Source organism: Cyprinodon tularosa, unplaced genomic scaffold (genome assembly GCF_016077235.1).
Source record: "Cyprinodon tularosa strain WSP-4 unplaced genomic scaffold, ASM1607723v1 ctg108, whole genome shotgun sequence".
Lineage (NCBI taxonomy): Eukaryota > Metazoa > Chordata > Actinopteri > Cyprinodontiformes > Cyprinodontidae > Cyprinodon > Cyprinodon tularosa.
The window spans coordinates 204,501-231,655 of NW_024037871.1; the positions used below are offsets into that span (position 1 = coordinate 204,501).

General features: G+C 37.3%; 1 protein-coding gene across 1 annotated transcript; it reads left to right on the forward strand.

Moving 5' to 3' along the window:
• Positions 1-26,492, forward strand: gne (glucosamine (UDP-N-acetyl)-2-epimerase/N-acetylmannosamine kinase). The gene is given in 16 exon segments (XM_038290763.1): positions 1-203; positions 4,874-4,897; positions 5,007-5,081; positions 6,525-6,673; positions 6,826-7,072; positions 7,282-7,489; positions 8,808-8,851; positions 8,853-8,961; positions 9,606-9,818; positions 10,634-10,721; positions 14,578-14,788; positions 15,718-15,847; positions 15,936-16,157; positions 18,120-18,302; positions 19,279-19,395; positions 24,826-26,492. Coding segments are annotated over 16 exon segments (2,295 nt in total). The 5' UTR covers positions 1-164; the 3' UTR covers positions 25,062-26,492.
• The last annotated feature ends 663 nt before the right edge of the window (positions 26,493-27,155 follow it).

The window sequence follows — 27,155 nt, forward strand, 5'->3', positions numbered from 1 at the left end:
TCTCTCTTCCTTTCTCCTCATGTGTTTGCTGGTTGGTACATTCCCTCTGCTGCTTAATGTTGGGATAAAAAAGGGGGGTAAAAAGAAATATTGATTATTTGGATTTGGAAAAAAGGAAAGAAAAAAAGGGGGGATTTTTAGCTTATAATCAGCAGAGCTTAGGGATGGAAAAGCAGCCGGGTACTTTGAGCAGAGATCCTCATGTGAGTCAGAGCCCTTTTTTTCCCCCCTGTCATTGTTCCTGTGTTTATTTTTGTGGTCTTCCTTCTCCTCACTCGGTGTCTGTGTTTATTTTGTTATTTTGCATCGTTGTTCTGCTTCTGTCGCTGTGTCATCTCCTGCTTCCTGCTTGCATCCCTGCCCCCATGTTCTAGTGTTGGCTGCTGATGCTGTCTTGTGATGCTCAAGTGGAAGAATGTCTGTATCTCATTCAGAGCGATCAGTGAATGTAGCATCAGCAGCTTTTGCACACGTGTGCATGTGTGAGACCAATTTGGTGCAACCGATCCATCACTATCCACTGGTTAGCTGGGATTTGAGACATTCATGCTTAAATTTAAAAATGTTTTCCCTTTTATTGTAACGTACTTGGGCGGAATGATTGTAACCAATATTGTGATTTTTATTAGGGTTTTAATTTACACTAACTCTAAACTTGTTGATGTTTCACCCCAGGCTTTCAGTTTTTGAAAGCTTGGTTTTCTAGTGTCCGTTGTTGCAGGATTTTACTGTAACCTTGGTGTGAAAAAGTGCTAACTTCTTCTTGCATGCATGGATCTAGCTGGATGTAGCTTTCTATGTGGGGACAGACCAATTTTAAGGGTTTACTGCCACCCAAAGGGCTAGAGTAAGGAATTAAGTGTTAAATATAAAGTAAATAAAAAGTGACCTATTACTTACCGTGTTTCTTAGTATGATACTGTAACCAAATGTTGGAAAGAGATTAAATTAACCAATTCAAGTCTCATGATGTGTATATCAGTTTATTTTTTCCAAACTTACTGGCTCTACTGGTGTGGAATAAAGTGGAATAAAGTACTTCCACCAGAACCAGAGAGCCACATGTAGATGTTTTTAGTTCAGCGTTCTCCTTGTGGGGTTCGTGCTCGGTGGGGCGGTGGTTAGCGAGCATAACCCATGTATGGAGGCCGTAGTCCTCGACGCAGGTGACCCCGGTTCGAATCCTCTCGGTTGGAGTCCTGCATGTCTCTCCCCCTCTCATTCCCCTGTTTCCTGTCAGCCTACTGTCGGAAAAAAAAACCACTAGTGCCATTAAAACCTCAAAAAAAAACAAGCATTCTCTGTGTGGTAAGGGGAGGAGCAGACATAGTTGTCCAATAATGTCAGTGTTGGTCTTGTTATCACAGCAAAGCTGTCTTTTTTTTTTTTTTTTTTTGTCTTTTCAATATTTATAATTTAAAAATCTGTGCTTATAAAACAAAGTTGGTTCCAACAACATTGTTGGTTGATTGTTGGTTTCAACAATATGTTTTTATAAATATGACGCTCTTCACATCTTTTATGCAGATGGTTCTATTTAAAAGGTTGATAAAATATAGGTAATGAAGGTGAATTAGTCTTTAACTCTACCTTAAAGATCAAAGTTTAGTGTTTTTTTTGCCTAAAGCAGCTGCTTTTGTGATTGAACCAGAAGGACTGGATGCTAACTAGGGGCTGGTTACACACTTGCACAATAACGGCTGTGGTGATATTGATTTTTCTTTTGTCTATTTTCATACCTGGAACAAAAAGCGGTCAAACGGGTTGAGTAGGTAGTGAACACGTTGAACTTTGAAAATGAAAAATATGTTGTTTTACTCACTAGCGTGATCTTGAAGGATAACCTTTTTAGCATTTTCAGTCTTCAGACAACCCCTGACTAAAACAACAGCTCAGCTGGCTTTAAGCAGTGCAAACATTTAGCAGTTGGGCTTGGCGGAAAGGTCAGACATGAGTAATTTCCCCCTGGAGGATTATCTAATTACCAGTGGTGGTGTTGAAACTTCCCAGTCAGAATGTTTGGTGACATAGCTGCACTACGTGTTTTGAAAACCCTTAAGGAAGTCACATAATGTGTAGATATGTTTTCCGGGATATCACAAATGTATCATGTGAATGGACAGAAATGGATATGAACTTATTAGCTAATTAGTTAATGAATCTTTTTCTATAAAGCAAGGGGAGTTAATTTAGGAGAGCCATGAAGTTTAGTCAATAATTTCAAGTTGTTTCTAGAGTAGTAATTCTTAATTGTGCATTTTTATTTCCCAGTAAACTAAAGGCTCTGTAATAATGTTTGAACATGTTATAATTTTTTTATTTTTATTGAAACTATATGTTTCAGTTACACAGGGCTATGCTAAAAGTCCTGTATTTTTATTCTAATCCCTATTTGGGCCATTTGATGGATTATAACTTATTGAACAATGATAACTAAAGATTCACTCATGTTGGTGCATAATGATAGTATAAACTTTTGTCTGTCACCAAAGCAGTTATAAATGTGTTCTAGAGGGTGATAGAAATTAAATAACATTTGGTTCAAAGTAGGTCTGCAACTAACGGTCATTTTGATTATTGATTAATCTGCCAATTAGTTTTTCATAATCGGATAGCCAAAGGTTTCTTAAAGAAGGTTTTATACAGAATTAAACCAGGTGAAATTAAAACTTATGGATAAAGCATTTTGACAATTTTTTATTTTTTTTTTTATCTTAAATGCAAAATATTTATATATATATATATACATATTTTTTTTACAATTTTGGTATAATTACTGCTCTAAGTGGGTCTCTGTCAGCTAAAGGCATGTTTTAGAGTCTCTAAACTCCAGTTAAGGATTCATCGATTAATGAATTAGTTGCCGATTATTTTAAGAATCACATAATCATAATTAATACGTTTCATTGTTTCAGCCCCAGTTTAAAGCTTTCTGCGCTATTTTTTACCAGAAAAAAACTCTGCTTGTTTAAGCGTCTTTAGATGAATGACCAGCAACCTGTTTGACCTGATTCTGCTGTCCTGTTTGGAGCCAGTGCTTCCAGTGGTTTGCCCTCCTACACAGAAGCTTAATCATATATATTGAAAGACACATTTAAAATGGTCTGATGTGACCTTTTGTCTGAGGAGAAACAAACCGGTTATTCAAAGGAGTTATTAACTGGCTCTGGGACATAACCTGTATTAGAACCTGAAACACTAGTGGGAAAATCCCCAACACTAACCTTATTAAGAAAAACAACAGTCAAGTGGTGTTTGATGTAAAATCGTCATATGGATGTCGTTAATCAGTCAGATCGGTTTGACTACAGTTTCCAGGCTGGTTAAACTTGAATAAAAGCAATCATTATAAAAAATATGAATTGCGTAATAATCAGGTTTGTGGCGCCACATCATCGGTTAAATTAGATAAACCGGTCAAACCTGTTGTTTTAAACGGTTCATACATTGTGTTTTTTTTCAGAGTAGGGCTGCAACTGACAATTATCTAGCAAATTGATCATTTTTTTCGTTCAGTCGATAAATAATCGGGTGGCCAAAGATTCCTTAAAGAAGTCTTTTTAGAAAATTAAAGCATGTTTCCATTTGAGGAGTGCTGGATAAAGCATATTGACAGTGACATTTTTTTTTTTTTGTCATCTTAAATGAAAATTGTTTATATAGTTTTTAGAATCTTGGTATAATTACTGCTCTTAGTGGGTTACATTGTCAATGACAGGCGTGTTTTAGAGTGTACTCCAGTTAACGATTGATCAATTACTAAATTGGTTGACGATTCTTTCAGTAATTAATTGTTTCAGTCCTTGTTCAGAGACAAACTGGTCAGACTTTTTCTGGCTGATACTGATGACTTTTTTCTATTTTGTTGAGAAATTAAATCAAATATTAAAAAGTGTGTTGCAGGTTTTCTGATAGATGAGAAAATAGGGGAATTATGATTACATTGAGTATATTCAATGCAATTGGATTCAAAAAGTCTTTATTGATCATAAAGGGAAATTAAATAAATGTCGGTCATCTTTGTCTGAATTCTGTGCATTTAAGTTGTAGTTGATGTTTATTATATGTTGTTTTGGCTGTTCTATTTCAGTGATTAGAAGGTTTAGTTACAGTTTATTATTAAATAGAAAAATAAATAAGGAACCTTAGGGTTTAACCTGCCACACATCAGATGGTGTCGGTCAAATCATCTGATTCTGATCTCTGGCTGATATATTGGTGCCTTTTTATATTTTTTGCTCCTTCGTTGCCCCATTTGCGCTGGTCAAGCTTTTCAGACACTGAGGACAGTGGAAAAATTTTCAGTTTACATATTTATGTTACATTTTACTTTACTGGGATGTTAAAAAAAATATCCTGGTGCTATTGCATTGGCCTTTTTTAATGCTGCCCTTAATAGACCTGTAAATCCTGTAAATCTCTGTCATTTTTGCTGTGTGTATAAGTTCAGTTAAACAAGCTTATACACAAAGCCAAATCCGGTTGATACCACACCTTCCTATCCAGATGGTAAGTAATGCTAACCGGTTCTTCCTGCCCAGTCACATGAACTCCAGTCAAGAGTTCAAGTAAAATAAAATAAAAAAACAATAGACGGTTTAAAGAAATGCTGCTCTTAGCTCTAAGATACAATAAAATAACTTTTAATGTGCTGTTAAAATGTATCCAAAGTTTATCAGGTGTTTAGATTTTTCATTTGGTTACAAAAGTGTATATTTTTATTTAGAAAATGTGAGACTTTAATCATAACCAGTCAAAGGTTTAACCTTTCCCTTTTTTATTGGACTAACTGACTACATAAAAGCTTGTTAGCGTACCTCCTGTCTAAATTGACTGCATTTATAGTTGGTTCTGTTTTATTTTCATGCTTCAGACTCTGAACGCATGGAAGGCACAAGTGAGTATGACCTGCGGTTGGACTTTAGAAGGACAGCAATGATTAACCTGCTTTAGCTGAAATCTCCATTGGAGGGCCATCATCTAATCCTCTGGGCTTTGTTTCCTAGGAGCTGTACTATCTGAGAATGCAAAGAAGCAAAGAAAAGATGGAGAAGGTGAAAAGTGAAGAAAACCTGTATCAGGTAAGTCATCCTACCCAGATAGGAAGGAGGAAGTTTAAATAAGAAGAGTTGAATTGTTATGAATAGATAAACATTCCTCCGCTGATTTACTACATTCTATTGCATCAAGCAAAGCGTCCACACCCCTGTTATAGTTTTCTTTCCCCACTGATTAGAAAAAAAATCTGCATGTATTTAATGAGATTTTAGATTAGTGTAAGAGAAGAGGAAATTAGATTAATTTTAATCTGATTTCCATGCAAGCAGGAAACTGAAAAGTGTGGCGTGCATTCAGACATGGCTATATTTAATTAACTTCTGGACTTTGATTAGGCCGTTTTACTATAAAATAGAAACCATTCCATGGAATCTTTGCTTTTATGCTTCAGGCTGTGATCCTACTCTGCCCCATCAGGAAGTTTTCCTGGAGCCCCTTAACCTGTTTTCCTACATGGTTATCCATATATTTAGCTCCACCCATCCTACCTTTAAAGGGGTCATTATGCTTGACGCACGAAAAATGAGGAACCCATCACACCGCCTGCAGCATTTTTACTCTGTGCCTTTCCACAATTATGGCCAATGTGACCACTGAATGTGTGACCCGTCATATGTTGTGACCCAATAGGGCCCTTACATGTATTTCTCAATAGACTTCTTTAGGTTTAGGTATTATTTAGTAGATCGCAGACTGGTGAGGAGAATCCGTCACAGCAGGAGCTGCAGTCATAATATATGACGGGTAACAGATTTTGTTGTTTTTAGCGCGGATCCGTCCGCTTCGCTACGAACTTTCCTAGGTGCTTAATGCAGTAATTCTTTACACGCAGAGGAGCATGGAAGCCCAAAATGACATAATTTGGCCACGTGGACCTCAAAACGCGTCAACCATAAACCAAGCTTAACTTTGAAAAGCTTTTCTACTGCATGCTGCTTCTATAGCTATGCTTGAAGAATCCCGTCGGGATGTTCAGCTGGGTGCTATAAACAGCGTTAGATTTCCACCACATATCAGCATTTGGGCCAATAGGTTCAATCTTGGTTTCTACTTGGAAATTTCTTTAGCAACTGACTGTAAGCAAATTAAATGGAACTTTTTATGGCTTATATTTTCCTTTTGCTTCTCTGATTTGTCTCCATCCCTTGTTTATTAATCATCATGTCCCATGTTTTATTTAGGATATTGGATAAAAATTTATTTAAATATATAAAGGAAACACTTTTCAGATGTCACTCTTATTCTTTCTGCTGAGTTACTTGGTTTGACATTGTACATTTAAATTAATAACTTCTGGAAAAGTTTAAGGGTATGAATACTGTTAATGGCATCATGTTTTGTTCTTTTGTTCCTTTTTTTTTAATTTGAATGATATGGAAGTTGGTCTCAGTCTTTCTTTAAGTATGTAGATCTGTGATTACACAGCTTAAGTTGAACTGGCGTTTTTACTTGGTAATTTTCTGAAGAACAAGAGAAGACTGAAAGTGTGTGTGGCAACGTGCAACAGAGCAGATTACTCCAAGTTGGCTCCCATCATGTTTGGGCTGAAATCCCACCCTGAAGAGTTTGAACTGGAAGTCGTGGTGTTGGGTTCCCATCTGATTGACGATTACGGGTACGAACTCTCTTAACAACTTAATATAACCTAAATAGGACATTTAAATTAAATATTTTTTTTATCATCTTTGGCAGTTGGGTTTACATCTGTTTTTCATCCTTATCGCCCTCTTGAATCCGTTGACTTTTTTCTTCTTCTCTTCTCTCTAGAAACACGTTCCGTATGATTGAACAGGACGACTTTGACATTGGCTCCAAACTCCACACCATTGTAAGAGGAGAAGATGAGGCAGCAATGGTGGAGAGCGTCGGCCTGGCCCTGGTGAAGCTCCCAGACGTCCTGCAGAGGCTTCACCCAGACATCCTGGTGGTACATGGCGACCGTTTCGACGCCCTCGCTCTGGCAACTGCTGCTGCGCTGATGAATATTCGGATACTTCATTTGGAAGGAGGAGAGGTCAGAGGACGGTGTTCATCACAATGAACCATCTCCATCTAAACTCATTCTTTTTTTAAACTAAATACATGTTTACTGCTATATATCATCACGGGTTGATCTTTTATACTATGAACATTGCCACAATAGATTATCGTTATAGAATTAGTTCTGAACTTTGAAACTAAAGTATATTTTTTTTCTCATCTGTCTTCCTTAATTCACTACAGGTCAGTGGAACAATTGATGATTCGATTCGTCATGCTATCAGTAAACTGGCCCATTATCATGCCTGCTGCACACGCATGGCAGAGCAGCACCTCATCGCCATGTGTGAAGACCACTCTCGCATCCTCCTAGCTGGCTGCCCGTCGTACGATAAGCTGCTTTCAACTTACCACAGAGACGACTACATAGATATCATCAAGAGCTGGCTAGGTGTGCATGGAAGAATAACAGTCCTATTGAAACTTTGCTTTCTAAATGATAGAGGATTTAAATTGTTTTCAACATAAAAAATTTAACTTTTACCCTTTCAAAGATCTCCTTTTACATTCGGAAGGGGATTTTGATTAGATAAAAGAATTTCAAGTCCTGCATGCCTGTAAAAATGCTGTCAGCATGTTTCAGGAGCAACTAGCTATATTTGTATGGAGTCAGAAACGGGTCAAAAATGTTTGTAAACTTCTAAATCTTAGTTGAAACAGAAAAAATAGAAGTTGATATTTAATGTAAAATTTTTGCCTTATAATGTGAGAAACTAAAAAAAGCATACATAAAATAATAATTTAATCTAAATTCAGTTTAGTATTTTAATTACACTTTTTATTTTTGTATTTCTTTTCTTTATTGCAGTTTTAAATGTTATATTTTCAGATTCAAATCAATTTATTTCAGTTTCTTTTTTTTAACTTTCAAATTCCTTTTTCAGTTTCAGGATTTTTTAGACTTTCAAATCAATTTTTTTACATTTAGATTTTGACTGCAGTTGTGAAAGTTTTACGGTTTATACAATGGATGTTTATTTTTACATATATTAATGCATCCTGGAAGATGATTAGTGATAGTTCCAGTGTAAATGTCTTTAACGTAATATCTTTCACAGGATTTTGCCAAAAAGACAAATTATTGCTGCAGAGAATGTGTTGCTGAAATAGACAGAGTTCCCACAGTCAATGAATGCAACATGGAAAGGGACATCTCTCCAGAGCTGTCAGTTTCCCTGTCCGCTCTCGTCAGATTGGGCTCAAAATCTGAATGTGGAAAAAAAAACTTTTGAAAATTAAAAAAAAAATCCTGAAACTGAAAAAGGAATTTGACAAAAAGGAAGTAACTGAAGGAAATGGATTTAATTCTGAAAATCTAAAACTGCAATAAGAAAAGAAATAAAAAGTGGAAAAATTGTAATTAAAACACTAAACTGAACTAAGATTTTTCAAGCAGAGGGGGAGAATTTAGATTAAATTCTTATTATTTTATGTTTGCTTTTTTAGTTTCTCAGATTTGTCATTCAATATCATTCAATATCAACTTTTATTTTTTCACTTACAAACATTTTGACCCCTTTCTGACTCCATACATTTGCTTAGGGTGTATTCACAGCTGCATTTCCAGGCATGCCAGTTGAACTGGATCCTATAGGCAGGTTGAAAATAGTCTAATCACTGTGAGTTGGGAAAGTTTGTTGAAATATGCAAGATAAAAATGTCTTAAGTTTCCAAAAGAAATGAAATGTTGTTTTCTCTTCACTTTGCAGGGGACAAAGTGAAGGACCAAGATTACATTGTGGCGCTGCAGCACCCCGGTCACCACAGACATCCAGCACTCCATTAAAATCTATGGACTCATGCTGGATGCACTGATCTCCTTTAACAAGAAGACGCTCATCCTCTTTCCTAATATTGATGCTGGTGAGTTATTTGTTTGTTGTACCTTTTATTCTCCTACCTGTATCTCAGAAATATCTGCAGAATGTTTATTTTCTCATTTGATTCACAAAACTGAAAAGCAAAGAAAGATTTAATTCTCACAAAGAAAAAGTGTTAAATTCTGTTAATTTAAAGACTGTGTCTGACTGGATAAAATATAATAATTTAGTTATTTATAAAATAAAAATATATCAACATTTTTATAATAATTGAACCGATCCATCCTGGCGTCAAGGAGATCACTTATGTTGCTTTAGCACCATACAGCCAGCCTTTATACTTTTGGCCTTTCATTGGCATAATATTTCTGTAATTAAAAGCCATTTTTAAGACTTAGTTATTGCCTTAACTCTCTTATACGCTAACCTCTAGGTTTTAATTATCTGGGAGGCAAAATCATCCAAATTAATATAGCTAATAAACAACTGTTATTGGATTCGGTTTCTATAATTTTCACATTAAAGCAAATTTTTAAACTAACTTCTTAGTTTTATTAAATTTACTGAGCTGCCCTGCAATTTGCATGATTTCAGTCCCAGCTAATACTTTTAGATTGATTTGAAGATGCATTTAGTGGGTTGAAAAGATGTAATTGCGACTTAAACTCATCCTTCCTAACTAAACAGGGAGTAAAGAGATGGTTCGGGTCATGAGAAAGAAGGGCATCGAGCAGCACCCCAACTTCCGGGCTGTGAAGCACATTCCTTTTGAGCAGTTCATCCACCTGGTGTGCCACGCGGGCTGCATGATTGGAAACAGCAGCTGCGGAGTGCGGGAGGCCGGGGCCTTTGGCACGCCGGTCATTAACCTGGGAACAAGGCAGACAGGCAGAGAAACTGGTAGGTTTCATCCACTATGCCCTCTTTAGCTGTAGTCATGGTTTTACATTCAAAAAGCAAAAAAGAGCTTTGATGATTGCATTTCATTGACAATTTTTTCAATTTATTACATAAATAAACATTTAACTCTTAAGCATGTTAAGAGTCTGATGCAAGGTTTGTACTTCGGAAAATCTGTCCCTGATCTACATAGAGGCATTTTGTCAATTAATAGAGACTAAAGTTAGAAGCTAGAGGATTAATGAAGCTGAAAATATGGCAGAAAGGGTTTTGGCAATATAGCTGTCAATTACGTAATCATTTTAAATGTAATAAAACCAATCGAGAATACCTGCCATATATGTTAGTTTTTGAGCGAGTCACATTCTTCTCAGGGGAGTCACATGACCACTTTCCTCTTCCTGAATTCAAATCAGCAGACTATTTATAACTTTTTTTTAATTCCCTGCTCCACCCACATTCTCCTTTCTTTTTAGCCTCTTTGCTAACTCTGCCTACTTCTAATTCTTCAACCTTTTTTTCATTTTGGGATTCATTCATATCTCCCCTCAATATACAAAATGTCAGGAGTTGAGGTGTTTTTCTGATCCAGCTGCAGCCGCCATTTATACTGAAATGTGCTGCCGACAAGCCTTCGTTATGCAAAGCAGAGGTGTGATTTAAATGCTTTTCAAAAGAAAACCTCTCTTGTATGCTGCACTTCCTGCAACAAAAGCTCTAGCAAGAAAGACACAACCAATCATCAACTTAAATTTTCCTTGCATTATCAATTTACCTTTTTTCTGAGGTTATGTTTTATTATTTTTATCTTCCAGGTGAAAATGTTCTACATGTCAGAGATGCTGACACGCATAACAAGATCTACCATGCTTTGGAACTTCAGTTTGGAAAGCGATATCCTTGGTATGTTCATCCAGTTTTTGGTCAACACTTTATTATTGGTTTATACTTTTTTTTTTTTTATGTGAGGTGCTCCTGCATATCTTTGATTTGGTTTCAAGATCCAAGGTGACACAACATTGTAAACATTGACTCAGTCAGTTGAACTCTTATAAAGTCAATATTGTTCTAGATATATCTTGATTAGAGATCAACCTACAGAGATTTTCTTAAGGCCGATACCAATTATTTTACCCTCCGTCTAACCAATCCCAATTATGTACTGCTAATATTTTAATCTTCCTGCATTTAATTTAATAAAACTAACACAACGATAACCAATCTTACATGAGTCCCTATCAAAAATGAAAGAAGCAACAGCTATTAACAAACCAAATGAATCCTTAAACAAACATTACAGCAAATGGAGAGGAGCTGCAAAGCGTGCATTCCACATGATGCATGGCTGTTAAATAAATACAATAAAGAATCAGCTAATACAGGCCCCTTTTGGCTGATACTGATAGAAGAAATAATCGCAAATATTGGTCAGAAATATCTGCCGGCCGATGTATTTGCCTTTCTCTAAACTTGAATAGTGAGGCATGTTTCATATTCTTAGAATTAAGCATATCCTTTAAAGTGAGAAATTGGGATAATCTTAACTTCTGTAAACGTTAAGAAAAAAGATTTTGAACCTTTAACATAATGCTGAAAAAGGAACTAAATGTAGCAGCTTGTAAATATGTGTCTTTGTGACACCATAATTATCCCTTAGTACCGCGGTTCTCAAAGTGTGTGGCGCGACCCACTGGTGGGGAATTGAGACGTGACAGGTGGGGCGCGCCAAGTTCCGGTGTGTGTATGTGTGTGTGTGTGTGTGTGTGTGTGTGTGTGACTATAACGTGTGAGAGCAAACTGTCCTTATAGCTGTATGTTGCCGCTTTTTAGACTAATCAAACCCACAAAGTAATCATTACTAGCCTACACGCAGTCTAATTAAAAGAACATTAGATATGAGAAAAATTTCACCTGGAACTGAAGTGCCAAAATGATGATTGACGTGACGTCGGCATATTATTTGTAACGGAATAAACTTTCGCGCCCCAGTGTTGCCAACTCAGCGACTTTGTCGCCATATTTCAGACCCCTCCAGCGACTCTTTTTCAAAAAAGCGACTAGCGACAAATCTAGCGACTTTTGGAGAACATACTCCGTCAGCGCTCCGCCCCGCTGCGCTCCAGACCGCCTGCACAAAGCAAAGCCTACAGCCGCCGCTGTCCCCTCCGCTCCGCTCTGAGTTCCTTGGAGATCGTAGAGGGCATGCGCCAGATGAACCAGGGTTTCCGCGGATCATTAAAAATAATTACAATTCATAATTCTTTTTTTAGTCAAGCCCTTAATTGGCACTAAAATTAATTAAATATGTTTATCGTTGCATTTATGATTCTTTAATAAAAATGCTTCTAAAAACAATTTCGTCAGATATATTATATCGCTATTAATTTGCGTGGAACTGTTTATAAAGCCGTATGTTCGGAAAGGAAGCTCGAGGCGGAGAAAAAGCTAGAGAATATATATACGTATATATATGTGTGTGTGTGTGTTTTTACATACATACAGGAGTCATGGAACTGTGCTTACAGCTCCATATTTCATGTACACTAATAACTTGTGTACATGGTTCTTGTTAATGGCATTAAAATAATTTCAAATAGCATTAAAATAGCATTAAATTAGAGTCACTCATTCCTGTATGAACCCTGTGAGCGCTTAATTTAGTATGACATATTAAAAAAATCCCACCATCATCCAGCATATGTTCAGTTTCTGCCCAAATATATATATATATATATATTTTTTTTTTTTTTTTTTTGTAGATTTTTGTAACAGAGATAAGGATAATTCAAAACTGCTTTTTTTTTAATGAACTTGTTCTCTACAACTCAGCATCTCTTTTCATTCATGTAATAAGAAGTTTCTTTTGAATGGATTTGATTAAACTTTAAGTCCCTCGGTATAAAATAAATATTTTAATGGAGATGAGAAATCTGCTTCCTGGTTGGTGAATAACCAATAGTTTGGATCCAATCATTTAAATAAACGGTGTTAGTTTTTTTTATTTTTTAGATATTTATAAGAATTGTGCTATAATTTCTAGTCACCGATCTGTTGCTACTATATTTTAATTTGACGAACCGGAATTTGTCAAGGTTCTTTTTCCTGTTTGGTGCGATTGCAATTGCGGATCTTGACCTGGCCGGACCGGAGCGGAGCAAAAAATAGCTCGGCTCCGTAATTTGTCGGTGACGGACGGAGAAGACGTACGTGGACGGAGACGTGCGGAGGAGTAGCGGTGGATGTGGAACAGCTCTCATTGATTTCCATGAAAGACAAGCGCTCCGCACGACGTACGTCAGCGGGGCGGAGCGGAGCGGAGCGCTGACGGAGTATGTGGAATCTGGGGGTTACGGGAAAGAACGTATCGTTCCTTTTCTTGTCCTGCTGCCGTGGGGCGCCTCCTCCCTCCCAACCCCGTTCTCCCCCGCTATCGCAGGAGTCGCTCTCAGCGCTGCAATGTTTACCCTCAGCGTCCAGACTGCAAATAAAGCGCACATGCGCCGGGATTGGCGGCGCAGGTTGATCATAAATAACTGAATTTGAAATATTTTATCTTAAATAAATAACGGCGTTTGATTCACACAGCCACATGTTCATGTTTCTAGTTTGGAGTGGAGAGGGAGTATCCACTCATCGGGCAGAGAGCTGTGTGCATTCTTCTTCCCTTTGCCACATCATATCTCTGTGAGATGGGCTTTTCAGCTGCTGCTTCACTGAAAACAAAGCATGACTTGAGAGTGGCAGTATCAAGCCTGCAACCCCGTTTTGAGAAACTGTGCAATGCAAAACAGGCTCATTGCAGCCACTAATGCAGGGATAAATAGACCTGTATTGCCTGTTGGATTTCACTTATTTTCTTTTAACAGATTGCAGAGTGGCACATTAATTTTTTCTATCTTTGAGCTTGATACAAATTTTGACACAGCTGCATTTTTATTTTCTTTATTTTTGAGCTTGCTGTTATTTGACGTAGATAGTTTGTATTTAGATACTACTTGTTACTTCAATAAAATTGGAACATTTTAAGATTGTTTCATATTTCATTAGCATTGTGTTGGGGCGATGGGGACAGGCGGGGCTTGAAAATTCCCCCTTGTCCAAAGTGGGGAATGACAGAAAAAGTTTGAGAACCACTGCCTTAGTACAAAGGTCTTCAACAGGGGGTCTGTGACCCCTATGGGGTCCACGGAGGTACTGCAGGGGGGCTGCAAAAGTTTTGGTCGATTCAACTTTTTTTTTATTCCCCCCTGCAATTTTTTCCACTAATTGAAATGTCTTTAAATCCAGACATAAACAGATAAGTGGAGGCAGAAGATGTCTTTCAGTCTTCAATGCACACATTCAGCGACACACAGGAGCTCTTTCAAGCTGGGCACTGTTTCATTCACAACACCTGTCCCATTAACCAGGAATCAGAATCAGAAATACTTTAATAATCCCAGGGAGAAATTACTTCAGTTGCATTACTCCATCTGTAATAGAGTGACTATAGGACCAATTTGATATAACACTATTTCATACAGTATATATAATTAGGGGGTCCCCGCTCCATCTCACCATCAGTTTCGGTCCTTGGCCTGGAAAATGTTTAAGACCCCTGCCTTAGTATTTAATTTAATGATATGACTCTAAAGAGCACATCCATCATGTTTATGTCTAAGTCTTTATTTTTGATTTATCTGATGTGATTAAAAACAAATTGCATTAAAGACAATGTGAATGATTGGTCATCTCGCTTTTCTGTTTTTTTTTAACCCAGCTCCAAAATCTATGGTGATGGAAATGCAGTGCCTCGTATTCTAAAGTTTCTGAGTAATATTGACCTGGAAGAGCCCCTTCAGAAGACCTTCTGCTTCCCTCCTGTGAAAGATTCCTTTTCCCAGGACATCGACCACATCCTGGAGACACAGAGCGCTCTGGCTGTGGACCTGGGAGGGACCAACCTGAGGGTGGCCATCGTCTGCATGAGGGTAGGGTCAATAGAGGGTCACCTAAAGAGAGTGATACATCGGGATATACTTGAATACAAGAGTTAATTAGTCACAGTAATTAAGTCGAAGCAGTGCATGGACATGAAGGTTCTGCTGGTTTGATCTTTGTAAGGCAGACAGTCCTGGCTATATTAACATAAATTTAACTAGTTATATTTTTTCTTTTAACGCTGCCTGGTACAAAGATACACATTTTAATCGGATTATCTGATTTTTAACTATTATAATCAGTGTTTTTGGCTTATTTCTTTTTTTTTTTTAATCCAAACAGTTTTCAGTTCAATCAGGGATTTTTTGCCCATGTAAATACAGTATTCGATAAGCTACAGAGAATCATTTTTTAAGAAGCTGACTGTTAAGTGCTGTATCTAAGCATGAAAACAGAAGAAACAGGTTGAGTAGAAAGAAAAACCGATGGAAAAAGGTGAAAAAGCAACAGGTGATCAGAATCAGAAATACTTTAATAATCCCTGAGGGAAATTACTTTTTTTACACGCTCCAGTTACAGTTTTATATAATATATACACACATCCAACTATACAATATAATAAAGATAAAAAAATAAGATAAAAAATAAGAATAAAAAGTGATAAAATATATACAAATATAGCTCTTCTGTATATATATATGTATGTATATCTATGCATAAAGATACCCACGGGCTTGAGAGGTCAGCAAAGGGAGATTCACAGGAAATGGACTGCAGTCGCTTTCATAGATTTTTTTTTTTTTTTTACAAAAAAACAACAAATCATCTTGAATCTGAATGTGGTTTAATAGAAACTATCTTTATTTATGCAACATAGAGAAATATTACCTTTATGATGCTTAAAATGTATATATTTGAAAATATAAAGTAATTTTTTGGTACTTTCCTTTCTTTCTCACTTTGTTCTGCTTCCTTCCAGGGAAATATAGTAAAGAAATACACTGAATCCAATCCAAAGACTTTTGAGGACAGGATGCATTTAATATTAAAGATGTGCAAAGACGCAATTCAAGATGGAGTGCAACTAAACTGCAGAATCCTCGGTGTCGGTATGAAAACACGTGCAGTTTACACTGTTGAAGCCAAAAGCTGGTGTAAAAATAATAAATCTCAGACATATTGATGTTTTATTTGTAGGAATATCTACCGGTGGACGTGTAAACCCTCAGGAGGGCATCGTCCTTCACTCTACCAAGCTGATCCAGGAGTGGTCGTCTGTGGACCTAAGGACTCCAATCTCAGACGCCCTTGGCCTTCCTGTCTGGGTTGACAATGATGGCAACTGTGCCGCTCTCGCAGAGAGGAAGTTTGGTCATGGCAGGGGAGTAGAAAACTTTGTCACAGTCATCACAGGAACAGGTGAGAAAGAAGGTATCGCATGCAAGTTCCTATTTATTTTTATATTACAAATAATACTAAACCCATACTGATTTTAAATGTAATAACCAAAGTTATTAACCAAAGTTACCTTATAAAACATTATTGAATTTGAATTAGATATGTTTATTCTTACATACATAAGCTGATTTATTGAATTCTAAGTTCTTGACTGTCTTTTTTTAATTTTAACCTTTTACTAACCTTATATGTATAAACCTTGATAGACAAAAAGTCATACAGTTAAGGTTTTCTGCTGTAAAGATATATTGGCAGCTTCCTTTTTTAATGAACACATTGCAAAGAAAGCCAAAGTGATCCTCTCATCATCAGAACATGTTCTCTAAAATGAATTATCTTTGGACGCTGCTATGTAATGCCTCACTGTAAAGCTATCCACCATGCAAATAATTTTATACCAGCAGCTATTCAACCTTTTAATGCTTTGTAAGGTGGCTGGTGTGTTTAAAAAAAGAAAAGATAACTCCGTTATTATTTTTAGTGTCTTTCTATGTTTTATTATTGTTATTAATTTTAGTCCTTAAGCTCCTTGTCACATTTTTCTTTTTTAATCATCTTTTTATGTTATTACAAGTTTAATTTTTATTATTTATTTATTTACTTGTTTTTCTCTGCTTCACTGCTCCAATGAATTACCCCTGGTGGGATTAATAAAGTGGTCTAAGGCTAAGCTCTGGTGAAGATGTTAGCGATTTTAATAAAAGAAGTTAATTTATTCGACAAGAAAAATGAAAAAAAAAGAAAATATTAATAAATTAAGTTGTTTAGTGAAACCACCGCCCGAACAGAGTTGAAGAAAAATGGCTCCAAGATTTTACTTTATTAATTTATGAATATTTAGCAAAGGAAAAAAAAAGAGCTGTTTGAATTGAAATGTTGCTGATCCCTTTCCTTTATAGAAACATTAGCTTAGGCCGTCTTTAATGAATCATTCATATATCAATCAGGACTGCAAAAGTCCCCCCAGGGTTCAACAGTTGAAGACTTAATTTGAGTTTGGTTACTTTAATTTTGTCAGGTGCACTGATATTTAGGCCTGTCGCAATAATCAATAAATCAATTAATCGCACGATAAATAAAAATTATCCACGTCATTTAATTTATCGGCTATATCGTCTCTGCCTGTGTTTTTTTCCTTCTATTGATGACGCTGGATGAAAAGGCTTAACTCTGGTGCTATCTACTGACCCCTCCACTTCCTCATTTTTGAGGAGGGAGGAGGAGTGGACTATCGCATCAGGTAGTCAGCGCGCATCATTTTGTACTTCTGCAGCTTTAGAGCCCCGTGAGGAGTTAGAGGAGTTAGCGAGGTAAAAAAAAACACCACATCTTATGTTGGGGGGAAAAAGCTCGAAATGGAACTGGTTTGAAAAACGAGCGCAACAGCTGCAGTGTCGGAGTATTTCGGATTCAAACCAAATGAAGGACGAATAAAGGATGAATAAAGGACGACGCAAAGTGGCGCGCGCTCACAGACAGCGTAGTTCATTTAATTGCTAAAGAGATGCTTCCATTTAATACTGTGGAAAAGCCGGCATTTCGAAAAATGTTGCACACATTTGATAGACAGTATGAACTCCTGAGGAAAACATACACATCACAAACGTGATATGTTGTATATACGTTTTTATTTTGTGTTTAGTTTTTATTCAAGTGTATTTTCAGTTAACAGAGACTGAGAGTCCATTTAATTTTTATTTCTCGTTTTATTTTGTTAACCAGTTCCAGTGTTAAGTGTTCTGTTGAAAATAAAGTGTGTTTATCAGGAAAATGCATGCATTATTACGTCATTTCCATTAAATCAGTGTAAAAAGGTCTTCAAACAATATTATCGTTTATCGCAATAATTTTTGAGACAATTAATTTTTCTGCAAAATTTGTTGTCGTGACAGGCCTACTGATATTGATATCTTGACTCTGTAGGTATTGGAGGAGGCATTATCCATAACCACGAGCTGATCCACGGTAGTACGTTCTGTGCTGCTGAGCTGGGTCACATCAAGGTTTCTCTGGAAGGCCCAGAGTGTTCATGTGGCAATCAGGGCTGCATAGAAGCCTTTGCATCAGGCATGGCTCTGCAGAGGGAGGCCAAGCGCCTGCATGACGGTAAGTGCTGTTATCTAAACTATTCTGATGTAAAATAAGAAACGACAACACTACTCAGAGGTTGCATGTGTGTAACCCACACTTGGCATTAAGAAGCTGATTTTTAAAGAATCCAAATAAGGATTCACACATTTTCATGTGCAGTAAGTGAGCGTGTTGCAGGCACTTTACTAAAATTTTATGTGCAAAGGATGGAATGTGCAAACAGAAGTTAATTTTACAACAGATGTGAAGGTAATACTTATTATCATAATAATATGAGGAATAGGCCCTTAGTATACCATTTACTTGGGTATCAGAAAGTACTATGATGAACAGTAAGAAAATAAAAGATGAAAACACAAATAAATATTGTAAAATATTAAATATCAATCATACATCCTGACAGAGAAGTAGCCATGGTCAGATTTATCTATGGATTTTCTTCCACGAGCTGCTTACAACACCCGCTTGACTCAGACTATTGCTAAACAAGGTGTGCCCGTAATCACTGCTTCACTGAAGCTGTCAAAAACACAAGAAAATCCGTCTTTTAACACATCCCCATCCTGGTCCATGCATATTATTTTCAACACAAACATGCCCGCACAAGCTCACTCTCTCTGTCATTTTAGAAATCCTTCCTTTATAACCTCAATCAACACAGAATTCCTGAACACAAGTTTTACACCTGCCTTTCGCACGTACTGAATATAGAAGCTAAAACTGTGCCAGCATCCAGTTTCAGGTTTTTGTAAAAACATATTTATGAAGCTACACATGCAAAAAAAAAATTGTGCCTTCTCTTCTCATTTTTCTCTGCACACAATATTAATTGCAACCACTTGTGTTTACAAGCTGCCTTGATGTGCACATACATTTTGAAGTTTAGGCCATATTTGGGCTTTAAAACAAAAATGCTTAAAGAGGACAGAAAGTATGTAGATTCATATGCTTAACTGAATCTAAATGCTAACTGTTGTGGTTTGCTCTTTAGAGGACCAGCTAATGGTGGACGGGATGGATATGAAGCTTTCTGAGCAAATCACTGCTGCTCATCTCATCAGCGCAGCCAGAAACGGCAATTCCAAAGCCGACGCCGTTCTGCACAAAGGTAAGAGCAAAATAGAAAATAGCTTATTTTGCTCAGTAAAACTAAAAACTTTGTTTCTTTTCCCAACTGCAGCTTTGATATGATCTTTAGACTATTTTTATAGACGATTAAACAGTTATACAGAGATGGATGCATTATAATGATTGTACTGAAGAAATTGACCTGCAACCTGTTTGCCTGTTGACATAAAAAGTTTTTTCTGAAATTCAGAAAAATATCAGCTTCATAATATCAGTTGAATTACAGCACTATTTAAATGTGTTATCGTAAGCAGACTAACGATCGTGTAATTTGTGTAAATTCCTTCCTGCTATCATCCTTCCAAAGGGGACCAGAACATCTCGCCTGGTCAACCAGGCCAACAATTCCCCCCGACATCACCCTTTTCAGAGACACAGACAGGTATCTGGTATTGCAGGCTAACAAAGAACCCAATCGATCCCCATTCCAAAGGGGTGGACCCGCTCGTCCGGTTCAATTCGCATGTTTTCTAAGCCAAAACAAGGCTTTGTTTTCGGTCCGCTCTATAAAGCCTCCAACTCAACACTATATCTGACATTTTGAATTGAAAAAGCTTCCTGGATGGGAAGCGAAACGTCTTCAAACGTGGAAACAAAGTCCAGTGGATTGTTTTTTTTTTTGGAATGACTATGACCTTGATGACCGAGAGTCTTCACCAGCATAAATGAAGACTCAGGAATCCAAGGAAAACAGCCCCAGGGGAGATTTAACAAAGCATTACAATTGCTGTGTCTCAATTCGCAGGCTGCGTACTTCGGAGGACGCATTTTAAGGCCGTTGACGTCACAACGCTGCGCGGAGGCCGTCCCATTTGGCAAAAATTCTGAGGACGCTTAAAATGCAGCCTTAAAATACCGTCCTTAGTGGCTTCGCCTCCCACTAGATTTCCTGAGGTGCTTTGCGCGCTTTTTATTTTATTTTATTTTCTTTATTTAGTAGTTGAAGAAGAAAAAAGTCGGATTTTCTTCAAGTTACGGACAACGGAAAGCAGCAGAAGCACCAGCAGTAGTGTGGAGAACAGCTTTAAATGTAAGTAGTTTGTTTTTGTTTTTTTTATCTGAACATTTATTAAAATACATGACGTTAACGGAGCCACCGGGATGTGTAGGACCAGCTAAAGCTAAAGCTAACCTGTTGATACGAGATGCTCATCAACATTAAAAGCCTTCATACAAATATCACAATTTTTTATTTTAACCTACATCTTATAGTACCTGTGCTGGTATCCCTCACTAATCGGATCTATTTATTCTCAAACAGTTTATTACTAAGGATTAGAACTGTTAAACCTTAATGCAGCTAAAGACATAACATTAGTCCAGCTGTACTAGGCTGTCAATACTGCAAACATGTTGTTTTAATACTCAATAATGTATAGTTAATTTACAGTACAGTATAATACGGTTTAAAGTATAATTCACTTGAGGAACAATACCGGCGTAATTATACAGAAAAGTCATTTTGCCTTTTGACATAACAGTAATATGCTTTACATGTCATTTTGTTCCAGGGAGCAGACAGAGGATTGGATAAAATGACCACCTTATCATCGGGGCCAAAAATACTGCTGCAGTCGGATGGAGGGAAGAGTTGAGGCATAATTCCATCTACATGTTGCATTTCTGTGTAAAAGTCACACAAGTTAAAAGAAGTCCTGTTCAAACACCAACTTACAAAGATAATAATTTGATCACATCAAATGATGCCCAGATGACACTTTTTGTAAATCTCATATTTGTGATAGAAGTGATCCTTGTGTGGGACAACTTAAAAAAAACAAAAAACAAAGTATGTTCAGGTTTGGATAATGTAATGAAATACACACACACACACCTATATATATATATATATATATATATATATATATATATATATATATATATATATATATATATATATATAGGTGTGTGTGTGCACCCTGAGACTGTATGCCAAGCGTAGCGAGGGAGGCCGAGGGCTAGTGAGTGTCAAGACCACTGTCCAGGATGAAACAACTAAGACCCAGGAGTACATCAGAAAGATGGCCCCCAAAGACAAATGGCTTGGTGAATACCTCAGGCAGGAGAAAACCGAAAGCGAGGACAAGAAAGAGGAAGGAGAACCATCATGGAGGGACAAGCCACTGCACGGCATATACCACAGACAAATAGAAGAAGTGGCTGATATCAAAAAATCCTACCAGTGGCTGGAAAAGGCTGGACTGAAGGACAGCACAGAGGCACTAATCATGGCAGCACAAGAACAGGCACTCAGTACAAGATCAATAGAGGCCAGGGTCTACCACACCAGGCAGGACCCCCGATGCAGACTGTGCAAAGATGCCTCTGAAACAATACAGCACATAACAGCAGGGTGTAAAATGCAGGCAGGAAGTGCATACATGGAACGCCACAACCAGGTAGCTCTCATAGTGTACAGGAACATCTGCCATGAGTATGGGCTGGAAGTCCCAAGGTCAAAATGGAAGACACCTCCTAAGGTAGTTGAGAATGACCGAGCTAAGATCCTATGGGACTTCAAGATCCAGACTGACAAACAGGTGATGGCTAACCAACCAGACATCGTGTTGATCGACAAACAGCAGAAGAAGGCAGTAGTGATACATGTGGCAATCCCAAGCGACAGCAACATCAAGAAGAAAGAACACGAGAAGCTTGAGAAATACCAAGGGCTGAAAGAGGAGCTAGAAAAGATGTGGAAAGTAAGAGCAGCAGTGGTGCCAGTGGTAATTGGAGCACTGGGGGCTGTGACCCCCAAACTGGGAGAGTGGCTACAGCAGATTCCAGGTAAAACATCAGAGGTCTCTGTCCAGAAGAGCGCAGTCCTAGGAACAGCTAAGATACTGCGCAGAACCCTCAAACTCCCAGGCCTCTGGTAGAGGACCCGAGCTTGAGGATGACACATACCACCCCACGAGGGGTGAGAAAACAGTTTTTTTTTTTTTTTAAATATATATATATATATATATATATATATATAGGTGTGTGTGTGTGTAGGGAAATTACATCTTACATTTATTATATTCATGTTAATTTCCACTTTGAGTAAGCTTAAAAAAGTAATCTCCAGGTTACCATTCCAAAGTCTTTTTCTGTAGAATTTCATTAATCTATCCAAATCATGAATCATTCCTTTACAGAAGATGCTATGTTCCTTTACAGAACATAGCATCTGTTGATACAAATAGTTTTCCTCTACTTTAGGAATGCAAAGATCCAGGGACAGGGCAGGGGGTCAGTGGGAAGCCTACTGCTGCCACCTGGCCCTGGTTTGTCCTCATGGATGAGGTATTAGGACAAAGGGCCTCTGTTGCCCCACCTGTCCTAATTGCCCCCATCCCTGAGGACACACCAGGGCCAAGTGCTGCAGAGGCTGAGCAGCATCAGGTTGACGATGAGGAAGAGAATGAGGATGAGAGGCCAGGAGAGAGGAGGGAAAGGAGGAAGAGAAGAAGGACTGACGAGTTGGTGGATTTAATCAGGGAGGATATCAGATGGCAGAGGGAGGCGGGAAAGGATGGACAGATTATTTAATTTATTGGAGAGGATGGTGGACAGACATTATTATTTTTTTTTTTGTTGTTTTTGTTTTAACAAGTTCAGGTTATGTGTTGCTGTTATTAAATTCAATTATTAAATTGTTTATAAAAGTTATTGTTGTCGTGTGTTCTTAAAGCCTTTTAACCTTTTTACATTGTTTCATCACTTCTTTATAATTTAAGTAAACTTAGAACAATTTCTCAGTGACATCAGTTTATGTTTAGAGAAGCAAGTATTTACAATAAACCATTAAAAACATTTTTAACTATTTACATTAGATTTTAAAATTTACTACTACAGCTATTAACAGAAGATATAAAATAAATATTACTAGAGAACATGTATATATATACAATTTGACTGAGCAGGAGTCCCTGGTGGTGCTGCTGGACTGGATGCGGTGCCACACAGATGACCTTGGAGTCTTCTGACTGTGAGTGGGACATCATCTGAGGGGTCGGGGTGCCTCTCTCCACTGTTCACCACATCGTCCATCAGGGTTTGCAGGGCTGACCCAATCGACGGCTGCCATGTTACTAAAAAAGTTTAAAAAGACGCAGAAAATAATGACTTTACTAAAACTGTTTTCATAACCCTGAAATGAGAACAGCTAAAATGTGATTCTACTTGCCATCTAAATGTAATGGTGGTCGGGTAGACCCTCCTCCAGGGGCAGACACCTTGGCAGACAGCTGGTCCCTCCATGGAGCACCACTGACTACCTCCAACATGTTCTCCCCCTCCTCATCCTCTGGTGTGTTGTCCTGCTCTTCATCCTCTGGGGCCGTGATGTCATCAGCTCCCAGGCAGATGTTGTGCAGGACAGCACATGCCATTATAACCTGTAGGAAAAAAAAGACAAAAATATATACTTTTATTCAGTCATCTATCTATTTTTCATTATCTTTATTACATGATTTATTAGAAATTAAATTTTACTTGATCTAGATCCACTATTTAACTTATTTTTTCGTTTTTATATTTAGATTTTTTTTTCCTGTATTATGTTTTTTATATATATAATTGCAAATAAAATCAGGCAGTAAGGGGATAACAATTTAGACAAAAAATTATTTATTTCTCAACAGTTTGGCTTCTCAACACAACATTAGTGATAGTGAAAGTAGTTATTTAAGTCAGTTATTTACAGGGTTTGTACACATTTAACTATTCAATTCAAATTACTAGAGTTAGAAACAAATAAATATAAAATTTGATATTTAAACATATTCATCAATCTGATGACAGAATATACCAGTTTAATAACTGTTATATTCTGATCATTAGCAGGCCCCTGTGGGTTAGAATAATAGGTAAATCTTACCTCTCCACTGCGCTTTGCCAGCCTGAGAAAAATCCATCGCCGGTTTTGCTGCCGCCAAAACGGACTCTCCTCCTCCAATAACAAGTAAATAAATAAAATAAAATTTCCATATCCGTTTTTTTTTTTTGTTGTTGTTTTTTTCGGTGTTTCTCGAGCTGTCGGATTTTGTTTGCCGCTGTTTTTGAGGTAGACGTGATGACGTGTCGCAACCAGGAAGTGCGCCAAAGGCTAGACCGTCCCATTTACCAACGGCTGAGGATCCTCCGGAGCAGCCTAGCAAGGCTGGGTCCTCCGGAGGCTAGGTAGGCTGGGTCCTCCGAAGTATGCAGCCTGCGAATTGAGACGCAGCTAATGTCTCCACATGTTTGCATTTACTTTCTAGTGGCTTTACTTCTATGCTGAGTTCTCAGAAGCAGTCTTTTCACATGTGTTTAAAGACATCAGAATGATGAATGGCTTTTGTCATCTAGTAATTTAAAGTTAAGTTTAAAAACAACAACAGCTTTCTGTGGCTAACAAGTGAATTGTGTCTCCTTTCTCTTGCAGCAACCATGGCATTGGGTGCAGGGATTGTAAATATCCTCCACATTGTCAACCCCTCGCTGGTTATTTTGTCTGGAGTGCTGGCTTCTTATTATCAGGCTCCCATGCAGCACGTCATCACAGAGAGAGCGCTCATCTCTGCTCAGTGCATCAAGGTTGTAAAATCTGACCTGGAAGAACCGGCCTTACTTGGCGCTGCCAGCATGGTGTTAGACTATGCAACTAGAAGGACATACTGAGAAGACTAACCGTTCTAAAAACGTTTAAACACACTTGAAAATGTTTTACTGGAATTTATCAAATTGATAAATTGATAAGGAGGCTTGCTTATAGTACAGACTGTTGTTATCTAAATTGTGAAGCATTTCCAGTTGCCTTTAGGTTTTCTTTTCTTAATTGAAGCTGACATTTAATCATATGTACCACAGAGTTTAGCCATGTTTTTAATCCGTTAACGCCACTGCTGACAGCTGTATTGAAACCAACCTTTTCTTTTTCTTTGCACATCTCCCGCTAGCTCTGGGCTCCTTCAGTCCAAACAAAGCTGCTTCAGAACCAGCCAAGCCTTTCAAGACCTTTTATTTAGCTGAAGTACTATTTATAATGTATTAAAGGAAATCTTATTGTTTTAGCAAAAATGAATTTGTTAATTCTGTGGAAAAGGTACAGGGGACAGCACAGATAAAGATATGTCTACCATCCCATCCCCCCTCCCATGAAAATATCCTTCCTGTCTTAAGTTGCTAGATTTTTGCTCCCAACTTGATTAATTCCTCAGTTGGCTTTTCCCACATTTTTTAATCTCCAGGTAGGATGTGTGTTGCTCCTCTGGTTGATATTCATCAGATCTCTTAGGATGGTATCATCTGAGCTCTTAGAAAACTTTTCTAAACACAAATAGTGCCCTTGAAAAAAGCTAAACATTTCCCAACTATTCCTCCAGTTTAAACCTTATAGTCTTTGTTCTAGGCGTGTATACTACCAGAGTGTTTTCTGGTTTAAAAGAAAAAAAAAACTTTCTCTTGTCCTTCAATAAGAACTTTTTTGGTGAAATTTACTTCTTTCTTTTACTGGAATAAAAAGCTGTTATATTAAAATTGTAACATAATTCTGGTATTGGAAGGGTTGTGCTGCTTGGAACTGTCCACAAAAGAAATTTTTTTGTTTCCTTGGGTTGAAGGAAATCCTGCATATTAACTGACATGTGGTGGGAAGGGGGTAAAGTATACGGCTCAATACTTTACCTCTTATATGCTCCTAAAAGTAAAACAAAGTTTTAATGAAGCTCTGAAGTTTTTATCTTATTTTTGGTGTGTGTAAAAACTGGTTGGACCAAAGTGCTGTCAAGACATTCTGCTGTATTGATGCTTCTTTTTTCTGTTGTTACAAATGATATTAATAATTCAAGTTATTGCAATATCTTTTATGAACTTTTGTGTCTTGGAGAATGTAGGCACCTGTAGTTTTTTTTATTTTTTTTATTTCCATGTTGTTATTGACTTCATTTAAGGTGCATATGAGGGGCCTATGGCTATGCTGTCAGATAGCTGCTTTAGTAGTAAAGGCTGGTGAGGGCTTAGATTTTGTTGTATAACATATACTGTATTAACTATTAAATATATTTATATCATTTTTAAGATTTTTTTTCCAAACAATAAACATTTTTAATATTAAAAAGTATTTTTTTTTCTGTCTTGTTTTGGTAGCTTAGGCAACTGTTTTGGTGCAATCTGATTATGTAGATTTGTTCTCCAAAACTGGTGGCATTTTCCATAATACTAAATCATTTCTCTGAGTAACTACAGAATCTTTTCCTCCTGTCTAGATATTGCTCTGATGTTATAAAAGCCAACCTTTTTTCTCCAAGCTGCATACTTCAAGAGTCTGGTGACTGTTTGCTTGTCACCTGAGATCTGAGAGACTTGCAGAGTTGTTAATAATTAACAGTGAGACGCTGTGCTTTAGCAGAAACAACGCCTTCGTTGCGAGGGACAGTTGTAGCTTGTGCTTCACAGAAAGTATCAGTAAAACTAAAGACAACTAAAACTAATATACAGAGAAATCTGTGAGAACAAAGCTCTATGACCTAGAAATAATTAATGAAACCTGGATCAGGCATGTCCAGAGTAAAGTTAAAAAATTTTTTTAATCATAATTCATTACAAAGTTTGTAGTGTATTGGGATTTAATTTTATGACTGTATATAAAACTCATTCTGTGGGTCTAAATTTGGGATGAATCCCATATATAATTTTAATATGGATAATTTTATTGGATGCCAAATAAGCTTTTTTTATTTGCTTGTGATCATAGTTATTTTAATGCTGCAATTT